Source organism: Kogia breviceps, chromosome 8 (assembly GCF_026419965.1).
Source record: "Kogia breviceps isolate mKogBre1 chromosome 8, mKogBre1 haplotype 1, whole genome shotgun sequence".
Taxonomy (NCBI): domain Eukaryota; kingdom Metazoa; phylum Chordata; class Mammalia; order Artiodactyla; family Physeteridae; genus Kogia; species Kogia breviceps.
In genome coordinates, this window is record NC_081317.1 from 75,682,637 (window position 1) to 75,700,008 (window position 17,372).

Consider the following 17,372-nt stretch of genomic DNA (forward strand, 5'->3'; position numbering starts at 1 on the left):
AGTGATATTGGCCTGTAGTTTTGAGGATTACTTCATATCCTTACTTGTTTTAGGGTTCTTGTAGAAGCAGAACGTGACGTGAGGAGTTATGTACAAATAACTTATTTGGGAGGTGATCTCAGGAAGCACCTCTATGGGGTGAGACAGAGAAGGGAAGGAAGAAAGTAAAGAGCACGTCTCCAAGCTAGTTACCACCATGGGTTCCTGGAATTTAATCCTTCTGGAAAACTCAGGGAGCCAGTGTACAAAGCAGACCTCAAAGACAACCTGCCCAAGGAGTGGGGGAGCCGGAGTAATTATACCTAAACTTATCAGTTATTGGTGGAGGGCTGCTGGGTGGGTGCGAAGGGGCATGAAGTCCCTGCAACTTTGGACCTTCCCCAAACAAGGGCAGAGCCGGCTCTAGCCGAGTGAAAGAGCCTCCAGGCAAAGAGTAGGAGGTGCCAGCAGTCAGAAGTGTAGGAACTTTGCAAATGAAAAAGTTCTACATCAGTGGCAGTATGGGAAAGGCACGAGAGCCACAGCAATGTATTTCTGGAGTGTTTTGAGAGGTTCCAGAGGCTTTTAGTTTTCAGACATAAAGTGGCCGTACATAACAGGGAGGCCGTACATACAGGGAATCTTGCCTATGTACAGCTTAGTGGCCATAATTATGGTCTAGTGACCAGTTAGAGGAAGGGTTTAACATCCTGTGGGTTTAGTAACACAACATCTAAATTAAAACATGACCCAGTTTTGCAAACTGAGGTTTGAAGTTAAATTTCTTTATGGCTAATATTTTGGTTTGAATGGTCACTGTTATTCTTTCTCCAGCCACTTTGAGAGATTTATTGCATGTGCACTGGAAGTTTGAAAATGATAATTTTGTGGATTTTCAAACAGACTATTTTGACCTTTGCATCTTCTCAGACTTCTAAGGATTGCTTTAGTTTGTCTCTTTAGAAAGGCAGCACATCTACTGCGTCAGGGTCACGAGCTCTGGAATTCAGTCCAGTAACCATCTCTCCTAGTTGCTGCTGTCCTCAGAAGTAGCATTTGAACCACCAGGACCTGACTTACAACCTGCACCTCCTCTTCCAGCTATACCCCTCTTTCTTTGATCTTGTAAGTCGCTACTCATTCAGGGCAACAAATGATCCCAGGAAGTGAGGAAAGGCAATGCTTTATAATTTCTACTTCCTAGCATAGAAGGATGGGTTGGTTAAAAATAAAATTAAAGACCTATAGTTGATAACACCATGTTGTATAACTGAAAATTGCTAAGAGAGTAGAACTTGTATGTTCTCACAAATAAAAAAGGTAAATATGTGAGGTGATAGATGTGTTGGTCGACTCAGCGGGGGGAAATCCTCTCGCAATGTATACATATATCAAATCATCATGTTGTACACTTTAAATCTTACAATTTTGTCATTTGTGTCTTAAGCTGAAAAAATGTTAAAAATTGCAAAAAGTTTTAAACTAGTTACAAGATTTAATTTCTTCATTTATTTTTCCTTACAAATGATCCCGTGCTCTCCCTTCTACTTCTTGCTGCTTTGTGCCCTCCTGATATTAACCTCTGCTCAATGGTTCAAACTCCTTCATGATCCTTTTTTACTACAGGACTCGGATGGTCTGATTTGACTAATGTGTTTGTGTTAGCATTAGAGCTGGGAATCATAATTTTCAGTGATATCACCATCATTTTTGTTAGTGCCCTTCTCTTTTGGACCCACGTGGGTCTCCTTGTTCTGACTATCTCCTCTCTCTGCAGGCTTAGCAGCGGCCTTCTCAACGTGCCAGAGGTCCTGAAACATGGAGTCAAGATAGGGCTGGGTACAGGTTAGTAGTTTCCCATGAAGAACCATGGCAAAGTGGTTAAGTGCATAACTTTCAAATGTGACTAATTTTCAAGTAAGAGTTCTTTGTTTTAAAAGACTTAGTTTTATTTTCTGGTAGTCATATCTAGAGCTAATAAAATAGGTTGGAAGCAGTAAGAAAGTGTATGCAAAGGGAAAAGTTTTGATGACATTAACCTCTTGAAAGCCATTAACCATGTTTACTATTCAGACACAGGGCTATAAAGGATAAGTCCTTCTCAAGTGTTTTAGAGATTCTTTTTGAAAAGTCCTTGTTTTTTGTTTGTTTTGTTTCGTCCTTCCTGCTGAATTTCAATGGTTTGGATTTGTATGTTTTTGGTTTTCAATAACTGTGTCATCACAAATACTGTCTCAAAATAAAATTATTCAACTTTGCCAGTAGTGAGCACAAATTTCAGTCTATGCCATAATGGAGAACTCTAAGATATGTTAAAAAGCATGCCTTGCTTTTAAGCAGTTTTTAACAAAATGAGATTCTAATTCCCACAGGCAGTCTGATGTTTGCTAGGCTGAAGGACAGTCTAGGTGGCTGATGAATTAGTGATGTCTCCTTTTTTTTCACAGTACATTTGAATTGTCTTTCTTGAGTGTGTACAGTGCTGCTCACTTTAGAAGTGTCAGTAAGGCCCAAATGTTTAGGCATTGCTGTGAACCTTTTTTTCTAATCACTGTGTGTGAATGAACTAAAAAAAATTTTTTTAAATGGCTGTGGGGCACAAGGTCTTATTTTTCATTCTTGATGCATTTGTCTTCCTGATATGTAAGAGCACCAGAATGTTTGCATATTGACAATAATGGTTTTTATCATTTTCTGTAATAACTCAAGTCTCAGTGAATTTTTATATCAAGCAATATTGGTAAGACATACAATAATACAAAATGATTTATCTATAATTTTAAAGAGGTGTGCTAGATTAGAAGTTTTTCTCAATTTTACGTGAATCAAAGTAATTAAAATTTTGAATTTAAGCCTTGAATCATTGAGATTGTGTAATACCTGGATATAGTCTCAGGTATTAAGGCAGGAAACCAGTTATTTTTAACTTCACAGAAAAGCTTTAATGAATAAGAAAAAAATGGCCAAGAGTGTTTGTCAATTAATGGAAAATTTGGTAGAAATGCAAAAATCAGATGTACTGCTTTCAAATTTTCTAGGATTTTGGTCTCCATGATTTAAGTTCATCACATGATTTCCAGTTCTTGATTTTGGGTTGTATAGTGATGGTCTAAAATGATTAGGTAAAGCTATGTCACTTATTAGCTGTAAGACCTTGAGCAAACTGTAAGACCGTGAGCAAATTACCTTAATTTTCTAAGGCTTCATTTCCTAATTTCTATAACAAGGAAAACAATAATTATAATAATGTCTATGATACAACCTTGTTTTGAGGCTTAAATGAAAAAAATATGTGTGTGAGGTGGTTAGCACATACCTGGCATGTTGCAGTGGTTAATAGAGATTGGCTTAAAAGGGAAAAAGTAATGTTGGTTTCCTGATTAAAGGTTTGATTAAATATGATATATTATCATATTAACTTGGAGAATATGTTGCATTTTACATAGTCTCTGTTGTAACAGCCATCCTATGCACCAGTATTACCTAAACATGACCTTTATGTATAAACGTGTCCTTCTGCTTTGGACTTCAGTAGATTATTTAACTTATACTGTGGACAGAGAGCAGGTCCAAGAATGGATCATTCACCATGTCTATAAGAAATAGAGGCAGATCTGGACTTTCTCAAATATTAAATAGGAGAAACCCTCATGAAGCTTCACAAAAATATTGCAAAACAAGAGAAGAAAGCAGTATCAAAAAGAATAAGAAGATGAACATACCTCTGAAAAGCATCTACTTCAGGATCCAGAATGAGTTCAGAAAACTGCTATTCATCCTTAGAGTACAAGAAGACATGGCAGTATGAAAAGACCATGAGTTTTGATGGAAAATTTGAAAATGAAAGACGAAAACTGAAAAAGAAAAGGAAAAAAAGAATAAGAAGCATGTAGACCCTCATACACTACTGCAGGGAGATTAAATGGTACAACCAATGTAGAGAACTGTTTGGCAGTTTCATATAAAGTTAAATATACATCCGTAATTCCATTTTGGGTATTTACCCTAGAGAAATGGACACACATATTTGCACATATAGTTGTACAAGAATATTTATAATATCTTTATTTGTAATAGCCCCAAACTGGAAACAGTCCAAACACCTTCCAACAGGAGGACAGATAGGCAAATGTGGCATATTTATACAATTAAATATTATTCAGCATTCTAAAAACAGAACAAAACATTGATATATGCAGAATATGGATAAATCTCAAAAATATTTTGTTAAAAGTGCTGGAGAGGGTGTGATGAAAAGGGAATGCTCCTACACTATTGGTGGGAATGTAAATTAGTGCAGCCACTATGGAAAACTGGAGCTTCCTCAACTGAAAACAGAGTTGCCATATAATCCAGCAATCCTACTCCTAGGCATATATTTGGACAAAACTATAATTCAAAAAGATACATGCACCCCTATGTTCACAGCAGCAGTATTTACAATAGCCAAGACATGGAAGCAACCTAAATGTCCATCAATAGAGGAATGGAAAAAGAAGATGTGGTATAGAAGAGTTAGATGCCTAGAGGAGACAAGATGGCAGAATGGAAAGACTACAGCTCACCTCCTCTCACTAAAACACCAAAATCACAACTGACTGCTGAACAACCATTGACAAAAAAAGACTTGAACCTACCAAAAAAGATATTCTACATCCAAAGCCACAACGAGATGGCAGGATGGGTGCTTTCACCATATAATAAAATCTCATACTTGCCAGGTAGGTGACCCACAAACTGGAAAATAATTATATTGCAGAGGTTCTCCCACAGGAGTGAGAGTTCTGAGCCCCATATCATGCTTTCCAGCCTGGGGGTCTGGCATCAGGAGAAGGAGCCCCCAGAGCATTTAGCTTTGAAGGCCACTGGGGCTTGAATGCAGGAGCTCCACAGGACAGGGGGAAACAGACACTCCACTCTTGAGGAAGCACACAAGGTTTCACAGGAACTGGAACCCAGAGCAAAGCAGTGACTCTGTAAGAGGCTGGACCAGACCTATCTTCAAGTCTTGGAGGGTCTTCTGGGGAGGTAGGGGTTGGCTGTGGCTCACTCACTCTGGGGGCAAGGACATTGGTGGCAGATGCCCCAGGGAATACTCATAGGTAATAACTCTCCTGGAGATAGCTATTTTGGCACTGAGAACTGGCCTCACCCAACAGGCTGCAGGCTTCAGTGCTGGGATGCCTGAGGCCAAACAACAAACAGCGTGGGAACACAGCCCCACCCATCAGCAGACAGGCTGCCTAAAGTCATTCTGAGCCAAAAGCTGCCTATAAACACACCCCTTGACATAGCCCTGCCCACCAGAGGGACAAGACCCAGCTCCACCCACCAGTGGGCAGGCACCAGTTCCTCCCACCAGGAAGCCAGCACAAGCCCCCACACCAATCTCACCCACCATGGGGCACACACCAGAACCAAGAAGAATTATAATCCTGCAGCCTGAAAAATGGAGATGGCAAACACAGAAAGTTAGACAAAATGAGACAGCAGAAAAATATGAAGGAACAAGATAAAAACCCAAAGGAACAACTAAGTGAAGTTGAGATAGGCAATCTACATGAAAAATAATTCATAGTAATGATAGTAAATATGATTCAAGATCTTGGAAAAAGAATGGAGGCACAGACTGAGAGGATACAAGAAATGTTTAATAAAGAGCCAGAGTCTTTAGAACAAACAGAGATGAACAATAAAATCACTGAAATGAAAAACATACTAGAAGGAATCAGTAGCAAAATAAATTAGGCAGAAAAACGAATAAGTGAGCTGGAAGACAGACTGGTGGAAACCACTGCTGCAGAACAAAGAAAGAAGAATAAGAAGAAATGAGGACAGTCTAAGAGACCTCTGGGACAACATTAAACACACCAACATTTACATTATAGGGGTCCCAGAAGGAGAAGAGAGAGAGAAAGGGCCTGAGGAAATACATGAAGAGATAGTAGTCAAAAATGTCCCTAACATGGGAAGGAAACACTCACTCAAGTACAGGAAGCACAGAGTCCCATACAGGATAAACCCAAGGAGGAACACACCAAGACACATTAATCAAACTGACAAAAATTAAAGACAAGGAGAAAACATTAAAAGCAACAAGGGAAAAGCAATAAGTAACCTTATGGGAGTTCCCTTGTATGTTGTCAGCTGATTTTTCAGCAGAAACTATGCAGGCCAGAAGGGAGTGACATGATATATTTAAAGTGATGAAAGGGAAAAACCTATAACCAAGAATACTCTACCTAGCATGGCTCTCATTCAAATTTGACAGAGAAATCAAAAGCTTTACAGACAAGCAAAAGCTAACAGAATTCAGGACCACCAAACCAGCTTTACAGCAAATGCTGAAGGAACTTTTCTAGGCAGAAAAGAAAAGGCCACAACTAGAAACAAAATTATGAAATGGGAGAGTTCACCGGTAAAGGCAAACATACAGTAAACGTAGGAAACCATCCACACACAAATATATCAAAACCAACAAACGTGAGGAGAGTACAAATGCAAGATATTGGAAATTCATTTGAAATTAAGACACCAACAGCTTAAAACAAACTTGCATATGTATATAGACTAATCTATCAAAACCTCATGGTAACTGCAAACCAAAAATCTACAATAGATACACACAAAAGAAAAGAGAATTCAAACACAACATTAAAGTTAGACATCAAATCACAAAACAAAAGAGGAGTGGAAGAAAAAAGACCGCAAAAACAAACCCAAAACAATTAACAAAATGGCAGTAAGAACACACATATCAATAATTACCTTAAATGTAAATGGATTAAATGCTCCAACCAGAAGACAAAGACTGGCAGAATAGATACAAAAATAAGACCCATATATATGCTATCTACAAGCAACCCACTTCTGGAAGACAGAATAATGGAAATCACTCAAACAGAACAGCAGACAGAAAGCCAAATGAAACAAAAATGAAAGCAATATAAAAGACCTATGGAATAATATAAAGTATGTCAATCTATCCATAATAGGGTTTCCAGAAGAAGAAGAAAGAGAAAAGGGGATCGAAAGTGTATTTGAATAAATTACGGCTGGAAACTTCCCAAACCTAAAGAAGGAAACAGATATGCAGGTACAAGAAGCACAGGGCGTCCTCAACAAGATGAACTCAAACAGACTACACCAAGACATATTATAATTAAAATGGCAAAAGTTAAAGAGGGGGATTCTAAAGGCAGTGAGAGAAAAAAAAGTTAATTACAAAGAAACCCCCATAAGGCCATAAGGCTATCAGCTGATTTCTCGACAGAAAAGTTGCAGGCCAGAAGGGAGTGGCAAGATATATTCAAAGTCCTAAAAGGGAAAAATCTGCAAACTGGGTTACTCTACCCAGCAAGATTATAATTTAGAATAGAAGGAGAGACAAAGAATTTCTCAAGACAAGCAAAAGCTAAAAAAAAAAAAAAAAACCCACAGCAATACTAAACCTATCCTAAAAGAAATATTGAAAGGTCTTCTCTAAATAGAAAAGAAGCAAGAATCTATAGGAAAGAGAAAACCACAACTGGAAATAAGTCACTTAAATAAGCCAGTATACAGATTTTAAAAAATCAAAAAATGTTTGTGAAAGTGATAACCACAATGAACAGTAAAAAGATAAACATGGGGCTTCCCTGGTGACACTGTGGTTGAGAATCTGCCTCCCAATGCAGGGGACACGGGTTTGAGCCGTGGTCTGGGAAGATCCCACATGCTGCAGAGCAACTGGGCCTGTGAGCCACAATTACTGAGCCTGCGCGTCTGGAGCCTGTGCTCCATAACAAGAGAGGCTGTGATAGTGAGAGGCCTGTGCACCACAATAAAGAGTGGCCCTCGCTTGCCGCAACTAGAGAAAGCCCTCACACAGAAACGAAGACCCAACACAGCCAAAAATAAATAAATAAATTTATTTTTTAAAAAAGATAAAAGAGGACATCAAAATCATAAAATGTGGAGTAGGAGAGTAAGAAAATGTAGATTCTTTTTTTTTAGAATGTGCTTGATCCTATATGACCATCAGTCTAAAGCAAGTATATATAGGAAGGGGTTAAAATACTTGAATAACGTGGTAACAAATAAACATACAATAGATTCACAAAACCCCCCAAAAGCAGAACACAAGTGTAATATAAAAGGAAATCATCAAACCATAAAAGGAAAAACAAAAAAAATAAAAGGGACAAAGAAGATATACAAAATCAACTGGAAAACAAGATTTAAAATAGCAATGAATATCTATCAATAATTATGTTAAATGTCAATGGATTAAATGCTCCAATCAAAAGACACAGAGTGGCAGATTAGATTAAAAAAACAAGTGCCTACAATATGCTGCTTACAAGAGACCCACCCACTTTAGGGCAAAGAACACACACAGGTAGAAAGTGAGGGGATGGAAAAAGATATTTCATCTTTTGGGCACTGCAATACTAATATCATACAAAACAGACTTTAAAACAAAGGCCATAAAGATAAAGAAGGATACTATATAATGATAAAAGGATCAATACAAGAAGAAGATATTACACTTTTCAACATATACGCACTCCACATAGGAGCACCCAACTACATAAAACAAACAGTAACAGACATAAAGGGAAAAACTGATGGGAATCCAATAATAGTAAGAGACTTTAACACCCTACTCACATCAATGGACAGATCTTCTAGACAGAAAATCAATAAGGCACATTGAGATCCTAAATGATACAACAGAATAGACTTAATTGATATCTTCAGGACATTACATCCCCCCCAAAAAAAACCCACAATACATATTCAAGTGCACATGGAACATTCTCTAGGATTTACCACATACTAGGACACAAAACAAGCCTCAATAAATTTAAGAGTGTAGAAATTATTTCAAGCATCTTTTCTGACCACAATGACATGAAACTAGGAATCAACCAGAGGAAAGAAATGAGAATAAAACGATTACATGGAGACTAAACAACATGCTACTAAAAAACCAGTGGGTCAACAATGAATACAAAGAGGAAATTTAAAAATACCTTGAGACAAATGACAATGAAAACATAACCATATAAAATCTATGGGATGCTGCAAAAGCAGTTATTAGAGGGTAGTTCATAGCAATACAGACCTTCCTCAGAAAACAAGAAAAATCTCAAATAAACAACCTAACCTACCATCTGAAAGAACTAGAACAAGAAGAACAAAAGCTAAAGTCAGCAGAAGGAAGGAAATAATAAAGATCAGAGAGGAAATAAATAAAATAGAGATTAAAAATGAGAAAAATAAATCAGTAAAACCAAGAGCTGGTTCTTCCAAAGGGTAAATAAGATTGACAAACCTCTGGACAGGCTCACCAAGAAGAAAAGGGAACCCAAATAAACAAAATAAGAAATGAAAAAGGAGAAGTAACATCCAATACCACAGAAATACAAAAAAAGTTAAGAGAATACTATGAATAATTATATGCCAATGAATTCAACAACCTGGAAGAATGGACTTGTTTCTAGAAACATAGAGCCCACCAAAACTGAATAAAGAATAGATAATTTGAACAGACCGATCACTAGAAGAGAAATAGAATCTGTAATTTTAAAAAACTCCCTATAAGGCTTCCCTGGTGGCACAGTGGTTGAGAATCTGCCTGCCAATGCAGGGTATGCGGGTTCGAGCCCTGGTCTGGGAAGATACCACATGCCGTGGAGCAACTACGTCTGTGAGCCACAACTACTGAGCCTGTGCTCCGCAATGGGAGAGGCCACGATAGTGAGAGGCCCACGCACCGCGATGAAGAGCGGCCTCCGCTTGCCACAACTGGAGGAAGCCCTCGCACAGAAACAAAGACCCAACACAGCCAAAAATAAATAAATAAATAAATTAAAAAAATAAATTAATTAAAAAAAAAACCCTCCCTATGATACAAAAGTCCAGGACCAGATGGCTTCAATATACAAAGAACTTACACCAATCCTTCTCAAACTCTTCCAAAAGATTGAAGAGGGGGGAACACTCTCAAAGACATGCTATGAAGCCACCTGATAGCAAAACCAGACAGACACCACCAAAAAAGAAAATTACAGGCCAATATCTTTGATGAATATAGATGCAAAAATTCTCAGCAAAATATTAGCAAACCAAATCCAACAACACATAAAAGAGGTCATATGCTATGACCAAGTTGTATTTATCCCAGTGTCACAAGGATGGTTCAACATATGCAAATCAATCAGAGTGATACACCACATCTACAAAAGTAAAGACAAAAATCACATGATGATCTTAATAGATGCAGAAAAAGCATTTGATAAAATTCAACATCGATTCATGATAAAAACTCTTACCAAAGTGGGTAGAGAGGGAACATATCTCAACATAATAAAAGCTATTTATGACAAACCCAAAGCCAGTATAATACTCAATGGTGAAATGCTGAAAGCTTTCCCACTAAAATCTGGAACAAGACAGGATGCCCACTCTCACCACTTCTATTCAACATAGTATTGGAAGTCCTAGCCACAGCAATCAGACAAAAAGAAGTAAAAGGTATCCAATTTGTAAGGGAAGAGGTAAAATTGTCATTACATGCAGATGACAAGATATTACATATAGAAAACCCTAAAGACTCCACACAAAAACTAATAGAACTGATAAATTCAGCAAGGTAGCAGGATACAAGATTAACTTAAAGAAATCACTTGCATTTCTTCATACTCAAAATAAGAGAAAGGGAATGTAAAAAAAAAATCCCTTTTAAAATTCCATCATAAAAATAAAATACTTAGGAATAAACCTGACCAAGAAGGTGAAAGACTTACATGCTGAGAATGATAAAACATTAATAAAGGAAACTGAAGATGATTCAAAGAAATGGAAAGATATCCCATGCTCTTGGATTGGAAGAATTAATATTGTTAAAATGCCATACTACCCAAAGCAATCTACAGATTTGATGTGATCCATATCAAATTACCCATGACATTTTTCACATAACTAAAACAAATAATCCTGAAATTTATATGGAACGATAAAAGACCCAGAATTGCCAAAGCAATCCTGAGGAAGAACAAAAGAGGAGGCATAACCCTCCCAGACTTCAGACAATACTACAAAGTTACAGTAATCAAAACAGCATGGTATTGCTGCAAAGAGACATATGTATCAGTGGAACAGAAAAGAGAGCACAGAAATAAACCCACACACCTGCAGTCAATTAATCTTTGACAGAGGGGGCAAGAATATACAATGGAAAAAATACAGTCTTAACCAAGTAGTATTGGGAAAGTTGGACAGCCACATGTAACCCAGAGAAGTTAGATCACACTCTTACACCATACACAAAAATAAACTCAAAATGGCTTAAAGACTTAAATATAAGACATGACACCATAAAACTTCTAGAGAGAACATAGGCAAAACATTATCTGACATAAGTTGTACCAATGTTTTCTTAGGTCAGTCAATAGAAATAGAAAGCAAATGTTAATAGAAATAAAAACAAGGCCAATAAAAATAAAAGCAAGTCAATAGGAATAAAAGCAAAATAAAAATAAAAGCAAAAATAAACAAATGGGGCCTAATCAAACTTACAAGCTTTTGTACAGCAATGGAAACCATCAACACAATGAAAAGACAACCTGTGGACTGGGAGAAAACATTTGCAAATTATACTACCAACAAGGGCTTAATTTCCAAAATATATAAACAGCTCATACAACTCAACAACACACACAAAAAAACAAACAACCCAATTAAAAAATGGGCAGAAGACCTTAATAGACATTTCTCCAAAGAAGACATACAGATGACCAACAGGCACATGAAAAGATACTCAACATCACTAATTATTAGAGAAATGCAAATCAAAACTACAATGAGACAGTATGGAGGTTCCTTAAAAAACTACAAATAGAACTACCATATGACCCAGCAATGCCACTACTGGGCATATACCCTGAGAAAACCATAATTCAAAAAGAGTCATGTACCAAAATGTTTATTGCAGCTCTATTTACGATAGCCAGGACATGGAAGCAACCTAAGTGTCCATCAACAGATGAATGGATAAAGAAGATGTGGCATATATATACAATGGAATATTACTCAGCCATAAAAATAAATGAAACTGAATTATTTGTGATGAGGTGGATAGACCTGGAGTCTGTCATACAGAGTGAAGTAAGTCAGAAGGAGAAAAACAAATACCGTATGCTAACACATATATATATATATGGAATCTAAGAAAAAAAATGTCATGAAGAGATTAGTGGTAGGACGGGAATAAAACACAGACCTACTAGAGCATGGACTTGAGGATATGGGGAGGGGGAAGGGTAAGCTGTGATGATGTGAGAGAGTGGCAGGGACATATACACACTACCAAATGTAACTTAGATAGCTAGTGGGAAGCTGCAGCATAGCACAGGGAGTTCGCCTCTGTGCTTTGTGACCACCTAGAGGGGTGGGATAGGGAGGGTGGGAGGGAGGGTGATGCAAGAGGGAAGAGATATGGGAACATATGTATAAGTATAACTGATTCACTTTGTTGTAAAGGAGAAACTAACACACTATTGTAAAATGGTTATACTCAAATAAAGATGTTAAAAAAAAAAAACTACAATGAGGTACCACCTCACACCAGTTAGAATGGGCGTCATCAGAACATATACAAACAACAAATGCTGGAGAGGGTGTGGAGAAAAGGGAACCTTCCTTCACTATTGGTAGGGTTGTAAAGTGCAGCCACTATGGAGAACAGTATGGAGGTTTCTCAAAAAACTAAAAATAGAGTTGCCATATGATCCAGCAGTCCCACTCCTGGGCATATATCCAGGTAAAACTATAATTCGAAAAGATACATGCACCCCTATGTTCATATCAGCGCTGTTTACAATAGCCAAGACATGGAAGCAACCTAAAAGTCCATCGACAGATGAATGGATAAAGAAAATGTGGTACATATATACAATGGAATACAATTCAGCCATAAAAAAGACTGAAATAATGCCATTTGGCATTACCTAGAGATTATCATACCAAGTGAAGAAAGTCAGAAGGAGAAAAACAAATACCATATGATATCACTTATGTGTGGAATCTAAAATATGATACAAATGAACCTATCTACAAAACAAAAAGACTCACAGACATAGAGAACAGACTTGTGGTTGCTGAGGAGGGCGGGAGGGAGAGGGATGGACTGGGAGTTTGGGGTTATTTAGAATGGATAAACAACAAGGTTGTAGTGTATAGCACAGGGAACTCTATTCAATATCCTGTGATAAACCATAATAGAAAAGAATATGAAAAACAATATATATGTCAACTGAATTACTTTGCTGTATAGCAGAAGTTAACACATTGTAAATCAACTATACTTCAATAAAATAATTTTTAAAATTAATTTATTTAAAATTAATTTTGTTAAGTGAAAAAAGCCAGGCACAAAAGAGCACACAACTGTATGGTTTGTTCCCTACATATGAAATCCAGGGATCAACAGAGCTAACCTACATTGACAGAAATCGGAAAGTGGTTGCCAAGGCTTGGGGGTGGGTGTGGGGAGGGGAATTCACTGGAAAGGGCCATAAGGGACCTTGCATGGAAATGTTTAATATCTTGTTTTCTTGAAAGGTAGTTAAATGCCTCTATACAATTGTTAACATTCATCAAACTGAACACAAGTTCTGTGCATTTTATGATATCTTAATTATCCTTCAGTTAAAAAACAAGAAACAAGCCATATAGAAAGCTATGAGATGTAGAATTATTGTTGCAGAAAATTAAATCAGTGGTGTGGAGAACAAAGTTGACCAAAGATCAAAGGAGGTGTTTGAGCATGATCCACATGGAGGGCAGAGAGCATAGCACCAGCACACGGGATTTTCCTGACCAAGGTTCCAGAACTAATGGAACAGAAGCAATAATAAGAGCTCTGAAGGATAAATCTTTTCTGAGGTTAAGAAAGAACCAAGTATCATATTGCAAGAACTTACCCTGTTCTAGGCTAAACCATAATTGAACTCATTATGGCAAAATATTTGAATTATAAAGAAAAAGAAAAAAACTTGTAAAACATTGAGGCAGGGGGAAAAGTCAGTTATCAATAAAACAAAAACCAATTTGGTTGCAGTTGTTTTTGTTGGCCCACAGAATATCAAGAACAGGATTTTGGAGACAAAGTGGTTGTTATTCAAAAATATTATACTGGACCACATTCTCCCTCATGTGTGAAGGCAACAAAATTCTCAGATGTACAAAGGTTTGGAAAATATTCTCCCCATGAACCCTCTGAAGACATTAGTTGAAAATCTTTATAATTCAATGAGTGATGAGGCAAAATGAAGGGTCATGGTATAGAGGAGTAATGGTACAACAGGATGTCAGGGAAGGCTAAAATCATTTAAAACAGGAATAAGAAAAAAATTGTAAAGGAGTTTAAAAAATGATAGTAAAACTCAATGTATTTCAAGAGAGAATACACACAATGTTAAAAGTAATATCCTTTTAAAAAACTATCAGACTATGAGTCAAACTGCTCTAAAAACAAAGTCTTAATAAACAACAACAACAAAACATTTAAATAAATCAAAATGGCAACATAAATCAAGAAGGTGTTTCCCTCTATTTGGGCAGGGGTTCCTGGGATCTGAATATATGATGCTTTTAACAAAAAATTTTTTATTGGAGTATAGTTGATTTACAATGTTGTGCTGTTTTCAGGTGTACAGCAAAGTGAATCAGTTATACATATACATATATCCACTTTTTCAGATTCTTTTCCCATATAGGCTATTAGAAAATTGAGTAGAGTTCCCTTTGCTATACAGTAGGTCCTTATTAGTTATCTATGTTATATATAGTAGTGTGTATGTATGATGCTATCTTTGAAACTGCATGTCAGGTCCTTCCGTTTTGGTATTTTCCCTATATCATTTGAACATCTTCAATATTTTATCATAAAAATTTAAAATAATATATGGGCTGCAAGAAGAACCTTCCAAGTACTAAAAATTATTCTACTTTCTGATTTTCTTAACAGAAACTGAGAAGTTGTGGTTTATATGTAAGGTTGAGAGGATTTGGCAAGTGGGAGCAAAATTATAAGTATAAAATTCTTTGTCTCAGAAAAAAAAGGACATAACAAATTACAAAAAAACCCCAGTAACCTGAAAAAAAAAAATGGAACAAGTTTATATCAACAAGACCAACAAATTCATCAAAACAACATATATGGAGCCAGGATTCCACTTTCTAGGGACAAATTCCTATCCTTCTAACTTACTTCAGTTAATCCCAAAGCAACATTCTTTGATGAACTTGTAGACTCCAACCCAATGTTTACATGCTTTTTCACAATCCATTATTCCCTTCCTAATTTACATATCTTAGATGCCAGAGTACTCACTATAATCATTCCCTTGGAAGTTCCTCGTTTGTTTCTTATGTCCCTCTTGTTTTCTTTGTATTCACTTTCGAAAAGCACAACCCCCTTAGTTGTCTCAACTATTCCCTTCTCAGTGTTTACAGCTGAGCAGCTGGATGTTGCTGGAAAAAAATTTTCTAGTGGCTTCATTTTAAATGTTGCTGTCAAATCCTAAGTGGCCCTTAGCCCTACCCAAATAGACAATTATGTTCCTCTAATATGTCCCCATATTCCAAGACAGACTTATCTCATTTCTTCCTAAACTTTAATCCCAAATCATACCCTCCTCACTTCCAGCTAATGGCCTTATCTCATAAGTCTTTGAGAAAAATAGAAACAATCAGAAAGCCCTACCTACATGTTCCCCACCACCAAATTTACATACCTTCCTCCATCTGCTTCCATTTTCTCTTCTTTTTCTTGCTATAGCTGAAAAAATTTCTCTTCAAATCTAAGACAAAAACTAAAATACTCTGAGGTGTGTTCTGTACTTTCTCCTCTCCCATGATCTCAATAAATCAATTCCACTGGTCACTAACTCTCCTGCAAAATTGTTATCTCCTCCCTACTGGATCATTCCTTCAGGATACAAACATTCTCTAGTGTCTCCTGATCTTTTAAGCAAAGACATGAAGAAAACCTCTCTCTTAATTAGCCATCCTCTTTGGCTCCTGCCCCACCTCTCTATTCCCCTTCACAGCAAAACCTCTTTGATGAGTGGGTACCCACACTGCTACCACTTCCTAGGCATTCTTTCATTCCTCCACCCACTTCAGCCTGGCTTCTTACCACCCTCCATAGTAACGAATCTTGTCCTTTCTCCCCTGAGCTGTTACCACTGTGATCTCTTTTGCTGCCAACTACAAAGGACACCAGTCTGTCCTTAACACACTGGACTTCTCCTTGTCCCAACAATCTTACCTTGGATTCAGTGAAACCACACTGTTTTAGGTTCTCTTCTTCCTCTCTTGCCTGCCCTTCTTCATCTTCTCTAAAGGCCCCTTCTCTTCCTGGCTATTCAAAAGCTTTCCTCAAGGCTCAGTCCTAAGCTCTCTCCTCTTTTCACTTTCTTCTTAGGAGTTATCATCTGCAACCATGGCTTTACATGATTACATATATGCAGATGACTCAGATTTTTATATCCAGCCCAGATTCCTCTTTGAATTCCAAACCTGTATTTTCAATTGCTTACTTTCTCCTTTATCTTTGACCCCTCCTCATAGAATCCCCAAACTTCATTATACCCTCAAACACATTTAAGCCTGGTTCTCTTAAATGCCTCTCCTTCTCAGAGAATTCAATTTCTCAAAGTAGAACCTTGGGCATTGTTTTGGGGACCTTCACCCTCACCTCTTCCCCATATGTAAGCCAGTACAATATCCAGCCTCATGACTTCTTATTATCTCCTGAATCCATCCTCTTTTCCCATATCAGCTACCACCACCTGATGCAAGCTGCCATTACTTTCTGAACTCCTGCATTAGCTTCCTAATCAGTCTCATATTCATCCTGGGCCCTTCTAATCCAGTCTCCTCTCTTCAAAAGTATTGCAATGAAAATATGACTATTTCACTTCCTCCTGATTACCACCTTCAGTGGGATTTTGAATATGCAAACCTCTTTACGAGGCCACAAAGTTCTGCATTCTGTGACACCTCTCCATCTCCCAGCCTCACCTCGAACTACTCTCTCCTCCCTACAGTGCTATCTTTTAATCCCCTCCATGAATCACACTCCCTTCTGCCAAAAGACCTTTGTGCCTTCTGTTTCTCAGCCTGGAATACCCTTTATGTCTCTCTGAACATGGCTGAGTTCTCGTTTTTGTCCAGGTTTAAATGTCACTGACTTAACAAGGTCTTCTCTAACTATCCTGTCTAAATGGACTTTCTGGAGGACCTTCAAGATGGTGGAGGAGTAAGATGTGGATATCACTTTCCTCTCCACAAATACATCAAAAATGTATCTACATGTGGAACAACCCCTAAGAACACCT

The 17,372-nt window shown here is 37.4% G+C and overlaps 1 protein-coding gene and 1 long non-coding RNA gene across 3 annotated transcripts in view; one reads left to right on the forward strand and one right to left on the reverse strand.

Annotated features, from left to right (window-relative positions):
• GDA (guanine deaminase) overlaps positions 1–17,372 on the forward strand; it is a 128,802-nt gene that overhangs the window by 86,082 nt on the left and 25,348 nt on the right. The window contains exon 10 of the mRNA XM_059072734.2: positions 1,757–1,824. Within this exon, the coding sequence (XP_058928717.1) occupies positions 1,757–1,824 (68 nt within the window). The remainder of the gene's footprint in view (positions 1–1,756; positions 1,825–17,372) is intronic.
• Positions 1–17,372, reverse strand: part of LOC131761713 (uncharacterized) — a 122,861-nt gene that overhangs the window by 6,648 nt on the left and 98,841 nt on the right. For both annotated transcript variants that reach the window (XR_010841601.1, XR_010841600.1), the window contains exon 3: positions 3,702–3,833. This is a non-coding gene — a long non-coding RNA (uncharacterized lncRNA). The remainder of the gene's footprint in view (positions 1–3,701; positions 3,834–17,372) is intronic.